At 44.0% G+C, this 15,340-nt stretch overlaps 1 protein-coding gene across 1 annotated transcript in view; it reads left to right on the top strand.

Moving 5' to 3' along the window:
• Window positions 1-4,767: 4,767 nt before the first annotated feature.
• The window catches only part of CD58 (CD58 molecule), a 54,348-nt gene continuing 43,775 nt past the window's right edge, over window positions 4,768-15,340 (top strand). The window contains 1 exon segment of the mRNA XM_026065461.1: window positions 4,768-4,835. Within this exon segment, the coding sequence (XP_025921246.1) occupies window positions 4,778-4,835 (58 nt within the window). The 5' untranslated portion in view covers window positions 4,768-4,777.

Below are 15,340 nucleotides of genomic sequence, written 5' to 3'. Positions count from 1 at the left end.
GACTCCACTGCTTGGCTGTACACAGATCAGGAAGTTTATGTGCACAACCACAGCCAGGTCCGTGTGTAACTAGGAGTCTGTCTGTCACACTACATTCAAGAGATAGCAGTACCTTATCACTGGCTGTGTTAGCCTTTGAGATAAGGGCACATCTGTTTCCTAAGTCTCACTGGTGCATGTTGATCCTTCTTACTGAATAACATGGCAACTTTCCCCTGGCCTGTGTTAAACGGCAAGAAGTAGTGAGCGGAGTGTGCCTGTCCAGGCACTATTCTATAGCTGCTTATTTGAACAACACATGGAGAAATTGGCTCAGTCTGATTAGAGAGATGAGTAAAGGCCTTTCCAAAAGTATCAAATAATACTATTTTCCTTTACAAATATTGGAGAGAGCAGTCATTTCCTTGCCCCAATTTCCTCCAGCCAAAGGCTGTGAGGAAGGGAAGCTAGTTTAGGCAGAAGATCTTTACTTCCAAGGTTATCCTCAGAGAAATTCCTCTCGTTCTCCCAGGGAAGTTAGGCAGCCACAGCCGCCTGGCCTGGAGGGCTACTGAAGCCTTGCTCCATCTGCATCTTCCCAGAGACCCATATACAGATACATTCTGATCCTGAAATACCTGGCTCCACGACCATGCAGGATTCAGTCAGAGAAGTGGGTTCTTAGTGACTCTACAAATACACTACTGATGTTGTCAACATTGTCTATTTTCCAAGATTGAAAGCTGCAATAAAAATAGCCATTTCCTGGCTTCCAGTCCACACTTCTTTCTGATCCCAGCACTAGACTCAGGTGGATTCTCTGAATGTAAGACAAAAGCTAACTTTAGACTGTAAAGGGACCATTCCTTCTTCATTACACTCACAAATTCCACTGAGCCGGATAACTTCATAATCAAGAAGCAGGTAAATAAACTTGTGAAATCATACCCATAAACAGTAACATTTCCGTAAAACATAGTTTGGCCTCCAGAGCAACAGCATACTTGTGAAAACGGCAAATGTGTTATTCCTTAGAGTAAAGCAAAGGGGATCTCCTAAAGAAAACCAACAAACTTCTTTCCATTTTTTAACTTAAGATTAGGAAAATAAGCTCTTCCTCTTTGTAATAGGATGCAACCGTTACTCTTTGCCAAGTTCTATGGTAGTTTTGAAATGCCATGTAATATAAGGTAGGCATTGGTATTACAACTTTACCGCTAAACAAACCTGCAGCCAAGATGTACAGTTGGATTTGTTTTTTTTACTGTGTGTACTTTCAACGTTGTTAAATGACATTCTAGTAGGCTAAAAGAGATTTATCTTCATAAAACTGAAAAACATGTTTCTTAGCAGTTTATTTCTGTAACCTCAAATTTAGTAATTCCAGGAAATTTTTGATTGTGTCAACATGCTGTCATGGTCCCTCACGCAATCACAGAAAGCCATTCAGTTCCTCTGTGCTTAAAATACTTTTACTAGTAAAACTATTTCATTATGAAGGTTTCTCCTTTTTTGTTTACAAATTTAATTACTCAGTAACTACAGTTATATTGGCTCAGAAACATGTGCTGGTATCACTTATTTTACTTCCCAATGGGAGTGATTATAATAGGAATAGGGACTTCTAAACAATAGGGACTTTTAAACTACACTAGATTTTTTAAAATATTTCCTTGCAGTGTACTATCACAAAGCAGTGTGAGTCACTTGAGAATGAGTCAGAGAAAAAGAAATAAAGCAAACAAACTTAATTTTATGCACAAATTCTTTTGATAAAAATTTGAAAATTGTCCTGTCTGCACATTCAAGCAAACACTAGAAATGCCTAATTCAGCTGAAAAATGTCATCTCCCAACCCATAAAACAACAGCTTGAATGAGACAGATAAGCCTTGCAATATGTCCAGCAGTCAAGTGGAGATCTGCTCATGGGGAAATTCATTTCGATTTGAAAGCTATTAATTGGTAATGGAAGCAATGCAGCCTCGGTAGCCATGTGTGCCTTTGGGCAAAACCAAGTGTGATTTAAGCAAATGATGACTATTTAAAACCCCTGTTGTCTTTGTATTCAAGGGAGGGTATGAAATACATGTGTAGCTTAGCTCACTGTATGTTAAGGCCTAGATCCACCCCACCACTGCAATGTTTAGTATCCCAGCTTCTGTATTTTCTGTCCTTTGCCCTTGCAGCAGAATCCCTTGCTTAGTGTTAAGCACTTAGGCTTCCTATGTATTGTCCCCAGGATTGACAGAGGATCTGGGTTTGAGTCTCACCTCAGCAAGAAGCAGTTCAAGCTCCTGACTTTCAGAAGACTGTCCTACCTATCAGACAGTAGGAAATAAAACATTAAAGATCAGCTTGGCCAAGGAGGGAGGAAAAGCATGGGCAAGTCAGATTCAGTACTCAGTCAGAAAAGGAGGAAAAACAGTTTTTGCCTTGAATATTTATTGAATACTTTATGCACTCCCCATCTAGTACCAATACATAACTATGCAGAAGAAGGCAGAATGCAGCCATGGCATGTATCCCTGTTGTCCCTAAGAGCAGAAGAGCCTAGGTGAGGGTCCTAGCCACTGTGCTCAAGTTTCTCTCTCACTTTTGCTGCCCACAGAGCCCTAATTGTTCTCTACAAAGTGGAGCAGCTGCAGTAGGAACAAGTTGGACCTGCTTTGAGTGTGTCTGTGTGATCTCCTGTGGTCCCTTCCAACCTAAAATACACTGTTTCTAAGTGACAGTGTCTGCCTCTGCTTCAGACTTCTTTCTGCTAGCCCAGACCTCATAACCTACAGGAAGGCTGTAGTGTGTAAGGTGGGAGCTGGCATCTCCCCAGGCAGTAAGGTCTAACCCAAAGCCTCTGATGTCTTGGGAGAATGTTTTACCTGGCAGGAGGACTGGTCAGCAGCAGGGAACAGCTGCTCTTGCCACTATTATACTGCGGGGAGATGGCCATAATACATTTCTGGCGTAAACATCGTGACTTGGAACCTCCTCAGTGAATGGGGCTCCCTTTTGACACCTGAGAGACTGAGAACAGGGAAAGAGAACTGAAGGACAGAAGGTTGTCTGCGGGTTTCTATCACTGAAATTTCTGCCACTTGAAATGTCTGGTTTCTATCAAAGGAATTTATGGGATGGATCAGACTACATTTGCATGCCAGTTATGAGTCATGGAAGTAAGCCTGTTGTTACAACACAGCAGTGGAGAATTGTTCAGTATTATTCTGATTTTACAGAAACTGAATGAGATGGCATAGTTCAGTCCAAAGTAAAGTGTCATTCTAGTTCATTCTACAGCCTTTAGTGATGAACCAAGGGAGTTTTCAGTAATTCCTAGAAGGAGGGGAAAAAAAAGACTCAGTGTTGGATCATCTTTGAGGTTGATTTTGAAAGGTCCTCTGGTTAGAGATTGCTGTGTTTGTCAGTCTTCTCTGAACCACTGCAGGCACTGTTGCATGAAGAGCAGAGCTGAGGTCCCTGTGAGGGGTGGTGAAAGGACTGGCACAGTGAACATTTGGACTGAGCGCACTGAGAAAGTTAGCCAAGGGATGAACCTACCCTGAGAGCCTCCCTATCCATCACTAGCACTGTGGTGGTCTCACCTGGGACAGGCAGTAGAGCTCCTGAAAACTGAGCATGCCTTAAGGATATAAGATGTGCAGTTGGCCCTACCAACAGCTGGATTTTTCTCAGTCTGGATAGTACACTGTGAGTGTAATACACGGAAAGGAGACTGAAGCATCCATTTATCTCAGCAGCCACTCACAGCTGTGGGAGGAAAGCTGGGTCACAGCTGCTGCTGGAGTATTTGGCAGAGTAACAACTCTTCACACTGGTGATTGTTAAGTTTCCCAAAGTGTTGTGGTGTTTTTCCTTTCTTTCTCAAAATTGCTCTGTAGTATCGAAAGGCCATTCACTGGCAAAATGTTCAGAGAGTGTAATTCAGGTTGTTTTAGTTATGTGAATGGGGTTTTGAGCAGGTGGGGTTGAAGGAAACTCCTAGAAGTTAAACTTGGTTTCTGTTTTTTTTTTTTTTCCCTCTTAACTCAGGCAGAATGGTTACATCTACAGCTCTACGGAGCCCAGTCCAGCTGGCTCCCACTGGGAATGCTGCCTGGGTCCATCCTTAGGTGACACAGATGAGCATAGGTTAGAGGTGATGGATGATAAACTGCTCAGCCCTCAGAAGGAGGCATTGCCAGATGTGTCCCCAAAAGAATAGTAGCCATTTGGGGGAAAACTGGTGTTGAACACCAGGTTTTGAGGATCAGAATTTTGAGGTGGTGAGCTGCATGTTAGTTGCTAAAATTTGTTTTGTGACTCCCATTCCACATTAAATTGCTTTAAATTCAGCTTTTTGGGGCAACAGTGCTGAAACGTCCCTATTCTAAGAGCAACACTTCCATTTCAGCCCCAGGTGCTTTCTGGTGCCCTGCTCCAAGAACCAGAAACCCTAGTTTACAATGCCACCTCACCCCCCAGCTCTGCCCCGCAGTCCCGACCTGCCAAGAAACGTCAGAGGCGGCCCCGTATTTTGAAATCCCCTTTTTCTAAAGGCGGGCTGAGGTTTCCAGAGAAACCTCGGTAATTCAGCCCCCCGGGGCTGGGGGAGGAGGGGCTCACGCTGCACCGCCCGACCGCGGGGCCCTGCCCCTGAAGCCGCCGTGGGGCAGCAGGGCGCCGAGTGGATGGGGAAGATAGCGGAGGGCGGGGAGGAGGCTGGCGGGCGGGAGGCGGGCAGTGGCTCCCACCCCTTTCGGTTTCTTTTTGAGATTTCGAGAGAGCTGCTGGGGCGAGCAGCGATGCGGCTGCCGGCCTCGCCCGGGCTGGGGGAGCTGCTGCTGCTGGGCTCCCTGCTAGGTGAGTCGTCATCGGGGCACGGCGGGAGGCTTTTCCCTTGCCCCCCAGCCCTTCACCCTCTCATTCGCTTCGGCGTGGCTCCCCACAGCGCGGCCACCCCGGCTGAGGTGCCTGGGGCGACGGCCGGGTGCAGCCGGCGGAGCTGGGCGCCCCCAGGCGGCGGCGGCGGGCGGCCGGGGGTGCCGCCCCACCTCCCCGCCCTGCTGGCCCTGGGGCAGAGCTGGGCGGGGCGCGATCGTTACCGGCCGCGTGGTGCCCTGGCGGGAGGCCCGGCCGGGCGCGTGGCGGGCGGTTTGGCAGGCGCGGTTCAGGTCCCAAGCTTTGGGTGGTGGGGTGGTCTTTGGGAGGGTGCCGCAGTGCTGCAGGGCGCGCATCGGCGGTAGGAGGAAAATTTCTGAGAGCAGATATGTGCTGGGGGAGCAGCTGCGGTGTTTATGTGGGGCGATCTTTGACGCCATACATCATTGTGGTGAAGGTGGTGTTGCCCTCCTGCTCTGAGCTGCACGCTTTATTTTTCAGTGTTGTGTTGAAGGAAGTTATGCATCGAGTTGTGTTCCTAACCGTTCATTTCCTTTCCCATCATTCTTAATCGTAGGAGGTGATTGTCATCACTATATGGGCTGATAAACTGCAATTCCTGCTTTCTCGGGTACGGCCTCAGTGGCCTGAGTTAGATTTGATAACTGAAAAAAGACTATGTTTTGTTTTCTAGGTTACTTCTTTCTCAAGGAAAAATCACTGAAGTTCTCTGTGATTTTAGATATTTTTTTTTTCTTGTAGAAGTAAATTATTAATATTCAATCTGGTGAAATACTAAATGGGAGCCAAATGCCACCTATATGCCTGAGGAGCAGAAAACTGGCATAGGACTATAAGTATGGGAAGTATGCAATCAAAACTCACTCATTTTTGAAGTTAAAGACAAGTATACAAACTTTCTCGTTGCTTCGTGACTTGTCAGAGGTGGCTGCTGTTGCTAGATTGGCCAAGCAGCATGGCTTGCTCTATATACATTTTCTTATCATTTCTCTAGACTAAGGGACTTCTCTGTGACTTTTTTGTTGCTTTGGGAATTTCCTGGATGTGCCTGAAACAGGATGGACTGCATCCCCTTTTTTAAAAAGACCAGTGTGTTTTTGCTTTTCCTAATGGTTTAAAATGGCAGTTTCTGCTACAAAGTGTTCAGAACAACTCCCTGAGATTTCCTGTCATAGCATTCCAGAAGTCTTCAGCTTGCTTTGTTTAAATACCATTGAAAGATCCTGTTCTGCAGCCAGAGTTGTAAGAGCGCATAGGACCAATGGAGAAGGACTCTGCATGCCTGTAGGAATCATGCCTGTGTTGCCCACAGTCAGCTGCGGGATCTAAGCTTCAGCCACTAGTTCCTGATTTGTTTCATGTCATCTGTAGCAATTTTTCAGATAAAGTTCTAAATGAGCATCAGTATTGCATGATTAATAGAGTGTCCTTTTTGTGAAGGCATTTTGCTATCTTACGTGAAGTAAGTTGGCATGACGCAGCTGCTCAGGACAACTGTGTCCATGTGCTGTAGAGTTATATAGCAAAAAGCCAAAGTTGCATTCAGCTTTGGGATCCTGGAGATTGTATGTGAAAAAATAGTAATAACCACGGCCCAGATCCTGTAGTTTGTTGCAGAATCCCACAGAGAGATCTTTGCAACCTCCCCATACTCAGTGAATAAATTGTTTTCTATGATATCAGCAGGAGGACTGCAGTGCCACTCACACTGGTGGGGATGTTCAGCTGCACTGCAGATGGCAACAAAACTTCCTGTGACTTTAGCAGAGTATGGGCTTCACCCCAAAAGCAGAGGGAATGAGGGAAGTAAGCCGGATGAATGAACTGTAGCATGTAGCTGCATTCTGTGTCTGTAGTGATACTTTTTTGAGAGATGGAAAACTTTTCAGTGTTCCAAGCATCAACTTATTTCTAAGCAGTATTACTGCTTTTCTAATTCTCTTTTGTATTTTACTGCATTCCTTAATGCTTAGTTTCCCAATTCAACCTCTTTTACAAAAATCGAGTTAAGGGGAGACATCCTGGTTCATGTAAGAGCAGAAGTTATCTTACACAGTGTTGATCACAGGTTATATTTCCTGACTTCTTCTAACTGACCCACACAGAAAACAAACTTGCCTTAAATGTTGACTGTCTATTTCTTCCACATTAAGCAGTTTGAGAGGTTTGTTTTTTTTCAGTTTTATTTAAAAATTTCCTTCCTCTCTTCCACCACATACACAAACATATGCTCTTTTCTACATTTTCTTTGACTGTAGAAATACCAGGATTGCTCAGTATTTTTTCTTACATCTTTCCATTTACTGAGAGATGTCACTGGAGCTGTATCATGAGCTCTTGGGACAAATGAGTGGAAATCAGGGCTTGTAACAAATGTTCTCTTCAGCTTGCTTTTAGAGTGTTTTTAGTTCAGTAGATTGCTAACAGAAATATTAAACACAGAGTTTTAAATAGTCTGAATGGAAAAATCTTTCCCAGTTATCAGGTGTCTGCTTCATATATCTGATATTCTAGTCTTGTTACCTTCCTCCTGAATCCTGAATAAACAGAGGAAGTTCTGGATTTGTAGCAAAGGAAAAACAAATGCAAAAATCCCCCACCCTCTGCTTAAAAGCTCTTAATAAATCATTGCCTCCAGAACTGTGGCTATTATATCATAAAAAAAGAAATATTTGGGGGGGATTGGTAGTTAACATTACAAGCAGAACAAAGAGTGAAAAATCTTGCTGGTAGTTTCTTGGCTTAATATCATTAATGGTCTTAGTCATGAGAAACTCAAGGTCATCTTTGGGTTACAGGTGCAGACTCCTTTGGTCCCATGAGTTCACTGTGTGGTTAAGGGTGTTTGACAAAAAATAATGATTTGACCACGTGTGTGTATGTGCGTATATATATATATATTTTAAGTGGCCTTCCTATGAGTTTACAGCCTCGTGAGAGAGGTTTGAGTGTGTTCATGGTGGTGTGGCTGTAGGCCATTTAGGTGATGTAGGGTTGGGAAGTGACACAGGTTATAGTTTACATGTTTAAGCTGGTGCTGCCACAGGGGAAAAAAAAAAACCAACAAAAACAACAGTTTCCTCTCTGTGCCATGTATTTGTGCAGTTTTTCATGAACTGAATCTCAAAGATGATCTGGCCAAAAAATAACTCGGTCAAAGGAAAAAAGTTATTATTTGGCTGGGTCATTTTCTCAGTCCTATTGATCATATAGCTACAGAAAGACTGTGCTAGCACAGCACAGGGAGTGCTATGCAGATGTGGGGAGTAAGTGGCCAGAGGATGTGAGCGGCTTTTTTTTTTTTAGCAATTAAGGGTAGGCTTAAATGCAAGTCAACTCTGTGTCCCTAAGCAAAGCATAGAGATCAAGCATAATCAGTGTTCTAACTCTGAGGGTAAATTTTCACAAAATACAGTGAACTTCTCTAATAGCTCACCTTTGCCAATAGTGGGGATGCCCAATTCTCCCTCCTCCCTCGCTTCCCTCATGTTGCCATGTGTTGGCCTCATCATTCACTGAATTTAGCTCAGTGCCTTAGTGGCAGTGTAACTTGGCAAAAAAGTGGAAAGATGATGAATGGAATTGGCTCAGTCCAGTGAGCCTGGCAAAGGGGCAGGACCCTGAGACTGCAGGAGAAAGGGAGGGGAGAAGCAGGTAGAGGGGGAGAGAGAGCAGGACCTTCCCTTCACTAGCTAGTAGGTTCAATTGTTTGTCTAACCACCCTGAGCTAAGCACAGAGGGCAGGGGATACTTTTTAGAATAAGAGTTCTCACATTGCAGCCTCCCCCTGTGTGACACCTGCAGAAGGGCCTCGCTAACTATGTTTGTGACCACAGAACTGGTTCAATCCAGGTTGCCTCAAAGTACGGGCAGTAAGAGTCTACTAGATAAATCTTGTTGAAGCAGGAGTTATTTAGGTTCTCCTAACTTTGTATATGCAGGGTATGTCATGCTATAACTACAGAACATACAGGTATATTTTTATGTGTTCTTTTTCCACTGATGTCCCATATAGTGCCTCTCACAGGAAAAAAAGGCTTGGGAACCACAGTTCTGCAGTAGCCCCTCCAGTGTATGGTGAATTCCCTGGAGTACTGCTCTGCTACTGGACTTATATTTGACTTCTGCAGGATAGATGAAGTTTCCCTGCTCTAGAGCTGCACATGAGAAAGACTTTCTTAAGACAGGGATCAGTCTTTCTTTAGCTCGTAGGGAAGGTCTTGTACATCCATAGTCTTTTATAATAAAAAAGATTAAATCAATAATTAGAATTGTGACTGAATAATGATTAATAAAGTCATATGCTGCTTGGAGATAATTTCTGGGAACTGAGGCTCATGAGGTAGGATTGTACAAAATTAAAAGCCTTGGGTTGTAAGGCTGCATTATTATCCTAGCCATAGGGATGATGGAGTTGAGTTCAAGTTTGTGTTAGAATGGTAGTAAGAAGCAGCACAACAAACTGTGTGCTCTTTGCTTGGCAGAAGTGAAGCATTCTGCTTAATCTAGGGTGATGGTTAGAACTGAGAGCAGTTGAAGTTTGCTAATAATGCTGTGTGTGTCATAAATTTTCCCTTGCTGTTCTTAGGGTGCAGCATTACCTAGTATGGGAGAGGTGTGAATGCAAGTTTGACCAGTATGTTGACCACTGTACTGTTACTTAAAAGATGGGACGTTATGATGGTTAAAATATCAGTAAACTTGTTAAGCTGATTCTCTTGCTGTTGAATTTGGAGTGGCTGTGATGACAGTGTACTCATATCCTGATCCTGGAGTGTGAGCAGACAGACTGTCCAGGTGTGGAATATTTTTATTGATATGTTTGTTTACTATTAAATGAATAAATTTATCTAGAAATAACCTGAAGTAAAGCTTGAGCAGAAAGAAGAACCCTGATCAGGAGGTTGCCTCAGAAATAAGAATCCACAATTCTATTCACATTCCCAGAGAGCACAGTATCCTTTCCAGCCTGGAAATATAGCCCAGTGGGTACTTCTAGCATAAAGTTTATTCAGAACTTTCTCCTCAGAGTTGCTTTTACATCTTGGGGAACAAGAGTCAAAGTGCACAGTACTGGGCTCAAAGCACCTGTTTTGGATCAAACAGGTTTTGTCCTTAACTTGTCCTTGTCCTTTGATTACTCATCCAGTGAGTAATGGTAAATAGTAGGAAGAATGAGACTGGATGAGTAATGAGAGGACAAGGGTTGCGGAAGAGGCATGGGTCGATGGAGCTGGGGAGATCTGTGGGATTCAGCAAATGGAAGAGAAATGTGAATACAGGGGAGAGGAGGAGACTTTCCCTACTGAAAATTCTTGCTATTCCTCCCCCCCTCCCCCCAAAAAATCAATTTGTGGAGCTAAACTCACAAAAGTTGTCAGAGATTCTCACCTCCCCTTCTATTCACAAACCTTAAACTGTGAACCAGAATAGCCCACCTAAGCTGGCGCCTGACTCTGGTGGCACCTGTGTTTCTGAGGAGCTGAAGTTTTGGTCCTCTGTGCTCCCTACTCCTCAAGCTCTTTCCCCCAAAATGTCCAGAATTGCCTAGTCCTTGTCAGCACCAAGATTTTCTGCATCTTGCCTGTGCCTAAGTGCTGTGGGGATCCACAAAAAAGTCCCTCTGTGAGTCACATACCGAGGCTTCATTAGCCCTACCATAGGCTCCCTGGGTGTGCAGTGGTGGGTGTGCTTTCTTCCTCCTTTCCAAGCTGTGCCAGTGTGCACAGAGAGCTGTAATGCAGCTAGGCCCAAGAGGGTCTGTGAGGGGGCTGTGTCTCTGTCTAGTGGTCCGGACACTAGTGGGAAGATTTTAGGCTCTTCTCCAGCTGAGTGTGCATTTTATCTGTTTACTGTAGGAAAATGTCCTGAGCATATGATTTGATCAGTGAGTTACTGGAGAAAAGGGAGGCAGCATCTCCTTCTCTGACAGCATTTTGGAGAGCCGTGCTTCTGTCCTGGGAAGGTTTAGAGCTGTGAATCCAGAGTGCAGAGAGGCAAGAGCCCTCAGTGAAGTGCATAAACGGAAGGAGTTGGACTTAAGACACAGCTCAGTCCTTATCATTTCCTAGTAGCCACTTTAGGTAGCCTGCTCTAGGGTGTGGGTGCAGTCGCTGCAAACTGAACTAGGGCTGTATTTCTGATCAAAGGGACAGTCTTACCCATGCCCTTCCCCTGCTCACTAGTTTCTTCTCTGGCCCCTTCACCAGCACTGATGTTCCTGCAGTCCCACAGCAAGTCGAATCTAGGAATTCTAATCTTTCTGTTGCTTTTTTGGTCAAGTTAACTTTCAGCCAGGTTGTTTCCCTGATTATGCTCTCTGCTTGGCTGTGCTGTATGTTTGCCAATGATCAGGTAAGGGAGGGGGTGGGGAAAACGCAAAAGCAAGGGAGAAGGAGGAGCAGGCAGACCACTCCCACCTATTTGGTCAGCAGTATCATTTTAAAATGACAGGGAAGGGCCAAGGGTCCAAGGTTGTTGCAGATACTCCCCTTAGGACCTGCCTTTGTAGATGTGTAGAGTGTTGTAGTTGCAGGCAGCCCCGTATTGTCTGGAGACAGCAAGTTCACAGAGGTGTGTGTTGCTACACGAAGCAAGCTAAAAATTCTGCTTTAGGTATTGTATGTAAGACTTGCAGAGCAGGAGTCCTCATCCAGTCCCTCCTTTACAAATCTGATGTGCTATTGCAATAGCCTGAGACACTAGGTACAGCTTATTGTCTTCTGCATTCTTGCTGTGCCTGACCGTAGTTTTTTGCCTCTGATTTTATACCATGGGTCTAAATGCTTTCTTACAGGAGGTTGGGATATGAGTTGTGTTTGTGGCCTTTGGGTGAATAGGGGGACTGAGGTGAATACTCTGATGGTCCTTCTGGACTGAACATTTATTCCAGGATTGTCTACAACTCAGGATTCTGGTCTTTAGGATGGAGTGTAAACTCTGCTGCTCACAGTAGCTGAGGAATTCACAATTAAAAAAACTAAATAAAAAGGGATAGTTGGGAAGTTGCAAGAAATAAAATAAAAATCACCTTTTTAAAAAGCCCAACTCCAGAGGCAGGCAGTTCCTTGCCATAAGCTAATCAGTAAGGATTTTGCCACCCAGCTTCAGCAGATGGTATGTTAACATCTTAATAATGATAATATGGGAGCCTAACTGATGCTTATATAAACCTAATATATACATTTCAAACAGCTACTTGATACCAAAAAGATTATAGTGATGGTGTTAAAAAGGGGAGTTAGTTATTCCTGAATATTGATGTAAGCTAATCCTTATATCAGTTCCAAGAAAAATGTTCAGATAAATATTACAACTCAGATACAGCACACTGGGTTGTATGCGTGCTGTATGTTACAACAGGAGTGAAGGACTTTGCCTTGTCTTGAAAAGGCTGCAATCTAACCTGCTTGTTCAGAGAAATGATTCAGTTAGCATGGAGTTCCAGTTTACGTGCTAATGCACATAGCTGAGCTCTCGTCAAACATGAGATAATCTGAAATATTTTAATTTTCATGTATTGCAAACCAGGCTAAAACTCATGGCCTTCTGTTTGCTGCAGGACAAATCCATACACCCATTCAGTCACCATGGCTCAGCTGATGATGACTGGCTGTGGCTCCGAGTCCTGGGTAGGACAAGTAGGATGTGAGGCAAAGGTATCTGGCAGCTGGAGGAGCAGAAGAGAAGATGATGTAGGCAGAACAAGTTTGTGGGGCTGTAGAAGAGTCTTGGCTTGCACAATGCCAGTTTCTCTTCTTTATAAATAACGCTGTTGTTATGCAGTTTGTTTTGAGGAACAGAACACAAAGATGTGGTATGAGAAGGAATTTGAAATGGGTTGAAGGAGGTAAGAGGGAACAGAAGTCTGATGGTTTCTGTAGAGGCTACTGGAGGCCATAGTGCAGCACTGCATTGTAGGATACAATAAGAGAGGAAGAAAGGAGAGAAGCACCATTCTTATTTTGAGCCCTCCAAACAGGGGATGTAAGAGAGAGCATTTGACTGTTCTTTGTACTGGTTTGCCCACAGTAGAGAAGTTAATTGGAGCGGAGTGGGAAATCCATTCCTTTGTAAAAATCAAGGAAAAAAGAGGAGGAAGGTTTCTTTGAAAATTTAGAAAATATTTGATGCCATATCCTTTCTTTAGAAGCTCCAAAAGTTGTTGTGGAGACCTTGCAGAACATTTCTGTATGTTATGTAATTTCTTTGTAAAAAGGAAGGTGACAGGAGTGAGTGGGAAGTTTCTTTGCATTTTCACTAGAGCAGTGAAGCAGGGAAGTAAGGGTGTTTGATGTCTGGTTTTGGACAGGAGGGGGTGAAGGTCCTCCTGAAGGGTTAATCTCTCCACAGTCTCACTCCTGGGAGCCCCAGATGTCCTTGTGTGCAGAAACTCTTCAGCTCCTTGCTGCAGAGCCTTTGTTTCACCAGCCAGAAAGAAGAGAGTGCGCTGAAGATAGCAGTACTTCTCTGTGCCAAGCAAAAGCTGTGCAGAGGGCGTGTGTTATCTCTTCCCATTCAGCTCTGCCTTCCTCCAGTCCCATTTCTGGGCTCGAAGGAGAAACAATGTTACCCTCATAACCCCAATGGGCTCTTGCAACTAATTGAAAGACAGCAAAGATGTTGAGGGTTTGCATACATCCACACCTAGGCTTACCAAGTTACTAGGAGTTGGCTGAGCTGTGGTGGCTGTCCTTGCTTGTGTTTTCAGCTCTCAGCAAGTGGCTGCTTTCCTCCCAGGAGGGAGGCACGTTATCTTGCTCTTACCAATAGCTTGATGTGCAGATGGCTGCTGTGGCTTGGCTTACTCATGCTGGCATGCTAAGCCACCCCAGCTTGTGTCTGTGAGCCGAAGTTACCGAGAGGCAGAATTTTCCAGTGATTACAGCAGGGGTTACTGCTCCACACTAGGAATGCTGTAGATCTCTGGGCAGTTGGAGATGACTTCTTCAGGGAAACGTGCTCATAGAAACTGTCATTTTGAAACAAAAGTCCCTGATAAGACTCCAAGCTTCCTCGGATCAAAACAACATCCTGCCTTCCAGTGGTCCCCAAAAACGAACGTTGGAGTCCTGGGTTCTCTTCTCTTCTGGGAATTGATGATTGACGTGGATGGATAGTGATACTCATTTTGGATCAGCAGAAGCAAGTGAGATGTTTAAATCTGTGTGAAAGGGATAGAGGATAAAGAAAGTTAGGTTGTGCTGAAATGATGTGAGAGTGATAGCTGAGCCCTGTTTACTTATCCAGTCGCTGTGCTTGGGAAAGGCCACAGCATAAGTAAAGTGCAGACAAGGATGACTAGAAACTGCAGCAGAGCGAGAAAAATACATTCATATGTAAATTATAAACAAACTGGATAGTCCATGAGAAGCGAGGCACAGAGAAGACCTATGTGTGCAGTTCTCTATGCAAGCACATGGAAATGATGTCTCCTATTTCTCGTTTCTTGCCTTCTGCCTCCTGCCTGAGGAAATCTTTGTTTCTGTGGTGTGACACTAGGCAGAAGAGCAGGACATGTGGTACGTTGGTGAGCATTGTCTTTTGCTGATTGGGAAGCTCATGCAGCATCGGGACTGGCCTGGCTGGCCTGCCGGCTGCTTTCATTTGGAAAGACAGGATGTGAGGTATGATCGGCCATGGTTTGTTTTCTGGACTCATACAGTGAGGGAAAGTGAATTGTTGTTCTAATGTGATAAATCTGTTGTATCTGCATTGATTTATGAATGGAAGCGAGTTCTTATACCATGATGACATGAGAAGCAAGGGAAGCACAGAATAAGGATCAGTAGGTTTTTGAGTTGATGCTATTTAAGAATCAAAACAAAACAAAAAAGGAAGCAGATGTCACCTGGGAACAGTTGGCTTACGGAAATCAAGAGTAGGCTTCTAAAATATTTCTCTTTCACCATCCATGATCATTGTTTAAGGGGAGTTTTCCATGATGCATCCTGGGAATCTCCCCTCAGTGATTTTAAAGCCACTCAGAGCCATTTAGGAGCAGGAGATCTTAGCTGAAAACTGAAGAAGGGGGACAGAGGCATCATCCTTTCAAAAGGGTCCCCTGCCTTCCTTGTCTCTGATTCTACTGTATCCAGAGTATGCTGTTATTTTTTTTTAAGGTTAGTTCAAATTTAAACTATCAAACTCTATCATGCCTGTTTGTTTCCTTTTTTGTTTTTTGTTATTTGTTTGTTTTCTTCCCTCCAGTAAAGTATGATTATTTTCGGAACTGATAGTCAGCAGTTCGGATGCTACCAGATGCTGTTTTGCATATGTTGGCTATGAAATAAACCAGCTTTTGTGGTGATATAATGCAGAATGGAGGAAACGTTTTGTCCCAAAGGCTTGGCCATTTCTGAGAATGAAATTTGTGAAAAATACGTTGTTTTTCCCTGTTAAAAATACCTTAAATGACATTTCCAAAGGAAATCTGTAGTATCCCCATGATTTCAGAGCAAGCACTT

The sequence above is a fragment of the Apteryx rowi genome, unplaced genomic scaffold, assembly GCF_003343035.1.
Source record: "Apteryx rowi isolate R43461 unplaced genomic scaffold, aptRow1 scaffold_228, whole genome shotgun sequence".
NCBI classification, from domain to species: Eukaryota; Metazoa; Chordata; class Aves; order Apterygiformes; family Apterygidae; genus Apteryx; species Apteryx rowi.
This window is presented reverse-complemented; position numbering and strand designations above follow the sequence as displayed.